Source organism: Cebus imitator, unplaced genomic scaffold (assembly GCF_001604975.1).
Source record: "Cebus imitator isolate Cc_AM_T3 unplaced genomic scaffold, Cebus_imitator-1.0 Scaffold117, whole genome shotgun sequence".
NCBI lineage: Eukaryota > Metazoa > Chordata > Mammalia > Primates > Cebidae > Cebus > Cebus imitator.
Genome location: NW_016107432.1, coordinates 9,676,675 through 9,679,411, shown reverse-complemented (window position 1 = coordinate 9,679,411; position 2,737 = coordinate 9,676,675). Strand labels below are relative to the sequence as shown.

Sequence of the window (2,737 nt, the reverse complement as noted above, 5' to 3'; positions counted from 1 at the left end):
TCTGCCTGGCTGCCTGGTCCACTTCTCCAGCCTCATTTTGTGCCCACCAACTCTACTCCCAGGGACCTCCTTGTCCAGCTCCTGCATTCCTCAGCCTTCTCTCTTTCTGGGACATTTTTTCAGGCTTCTTGTCATCCAGAACTCAATTCAAATGACATCTTCCCAGATCTACATAAGGAAAGCTGCCCTGCCCATTCAACTTTAGACATCATCTTCTTTATTTGTTTACTACCTGCTTTCCCTTTTCCTGGCACACTAGAATGGAAGCACCCTGCAAGCAAAGTTTCCACTGTATCTCCAGTACCTGCTGAACCAAGTGCTCATACATATTTGTTGAAAGAATTAATTACCACATGGCAATTGTATATATTTTTAAATATCCTTATTTGGCAGAATTAAAAGCTGCCAATTCTGTGTAAGTCCCTATTTAAAAAACAGGACTATTTGTAAGCCCAGGACTATTTTAATAGAAGAACTGGCTGCAAGCCCCTTACAACATAGGTGTTATAAGGAAAACAGGAGAAGAAGGAAGAAAGAGGGACAGTGGATAGGTGAAAGGAGGGGTGAATGGTGGGTGAGTGGGTGGATGTGTGGATAGGCAAGTGCTCAGATGGATTGAGCATGAGTGAATGAGTGTGTGGATAGATGAAGGGTGGGTGAGTGGGTGGGTGGATGAATGGTGGATGGGTGGGTGGATGAGTGGGTGGGTGGATGAGTGGGTGGATGAATGGGTGGATGAGTGGGTGAGTTGGTAGATGGGTGGGTGAGTGGCTGGGTGGATGAGTGGTGAATGGGTGGATGGATGGTAGATGGGTGGGTGGGATTGGATGGGTGGGTGAGTGGGTGAATGGGTGAATGAGTGGGTGAGTGGATGAGCCTGTAGTGAGTAGATGAGTGAATGGGTGGCTGGCTGGGTGAGCAAGTGGAGGGTATGCTCTGGGAAGGTGTAAGTTGAGCCAGGGGAGGTGGACACAGTTGGCTTCCCTAGGCCGCCTACCTTGCGGGGTCACCAAGGGGTTACATCGGGTCAGAAAGCCGCAGCTGTGGGTCGCCTCGCCCGGGTTTCCAGCAGCAGCGCCCCGGCTCCCACTTAGCACACAGGCAGCTGTCCCGCCGGGGCCCCAGCAGTGCTCAGGGCGCCCCCCTCCGACTCGCGTGCTCAGGTGCGCTCCCGGACTAGGGCGCATGCGCCTAGGTGAGTGCCCGCCCCGCCCCCGGGCTTGGCCACCTGCCCAGGAAACTTGTTGGTTGTTTCCCTCGGATCTCTCCGGGACGGGAACACGGAACAGGGGCATGGAAGATCCGTCGGGCGCTCGCGAGCCCCGGGCCCGGCCAAGGGAGCGGGACCCGGGCCGGCACCCCAACCCGGACCGAGACCGCGCCCACGAGCGACACCGGAACCGACCCAGGGACCCGCAGACGGAGCGAAGCAGCGACGGGAACCGGCGAGGGGACCGGGATCGGGAGAGAGACCGAGAGAGGGACCGGGATCGGGAGAGAGACCGGGAGAGGCACCGGGAAAGGGAGAGAGACCGGGACCGAGGCCCCCGCCGGGACAGACACAGGGACTCGGGCCCTCGGGCAGGTGAACACGGAGTTTGGGAAAAGCCGCGCCAAAGCTGGACGCGGGACGGAGCCCGGGGACCAACCTGGGACGCAGCCGCGCCTCCTGGGCCTGCGCCCTGGGAAGCCCCGCAGCGGCCGCCGCAGAGGAAGGGGGACCCCGGGCGCCGCGCACCCGAAAGGTGAGAGGGGCTGGGGCGCCGCGACCTCCGCGCCGGAGACACGTGGGGCCCAGGCCAACCCGCGCGGCCTGGTGTCCCCGGGTTCTCGTCCTAGGAGCCGGTCATCAGGAACAAATGCCGTTTCTCCCTTCCGCGCTCTAAGAGACTATCTGGCGTGGAAGGAAAAGTTTAGGGTTCCCCCTCCTCAGGACCTGAACCCAATTAACAAAGCAGAAACCGCCCCTGTGAGCAGTGGCTGGGCTGGGGGACCTGGAGAAGAGGAAGAAAGCCACCCCAGGACCGGAGAGGGAGGGGTGGGAGGCAACCGGGTGTGTGGGGTTAACCCCAGTCTCCTCCCCGGCCGGCCCCGCCTGGTCACAGGACTGCACCTTGGGGTTCAGACCCTTGTCCGGTGTTCCAGAGCTAGCCCAACCCGACTCCAAAGTCCCCTTCCCTGTGGCCGGGTGGCCCAGTTGGGAAGCCCAATGAATAGTTAATAGTTTAATGAGTTACCCCTCACAGGAATATATGCCTTCAAAAACAGGTGGGCTGGGCACGGTGGCTCAAGACTGGCAAAAGGGAAAACAAACCTGTACCCTTCAGTGGGGGAATTTTAGGTAGACTTAGTTCTTTGGTTAAAAATGTAGATCCCACACCTGTCTTTTTTTTTTTTTTTTTTTTTTTTTTTCTTTTGGAGACAGAGTCTTGCTCTGTTGTCCAGGCTGGAATGCAGTGGCGCGTTTCAAGACTCTATTCCAAGCACTTTAAGAGGCCGAGGCGGGCGGATCACCTGAGGCCCGGAGTTCGAGACCAACCTGGTCAACATGGTGAAACCCCGTCTCTACTAAAAATACAAAAATTAGCAGGGTGTGGAGGCGCGCACCTGTAGTCCCAGCTACTCGGGAGGCTGAGACACGAGAATCTCTTGAACCCAGGAGGTGGAAGTTGCAGTGAGCCGAGATCGCGCCACTGCATTCCAGCCTGGACAACAGAGCAAGACTCTGTCTCCAAAA

At 57.5% G+C, this 2,737-nt stretch overlaps 1 protein-coding gene across 2 annotated transcripts in view; it reads left to right on the top strand.

The window, feature by feature from the left end:
• The first annotated feature begins 1,222 nt into the window (after window positions 1–1,222).
• MARVELD3 (MARVEL domain containing 3) overlaps window positions 1,223–2,737 on the top strand; it is a 19,330-nt gene continuing 17,815 nt past the window's right edge. For both annotated transcript variants that reach the window (XM_017539175.2, XM_017539176.1), the window contains exon 1: window positions 1,223–1,745. In XM_017539175.2, coding sequence (XP_017394664.1) covers window positions 1,294–1,745 — 452 coding nt within the window. In that variant the 5' untranslated portion in view covers window positions 1,223–1,293. The remainder of the gene's footprint in view (window positions 1,746–2,737) is intronic.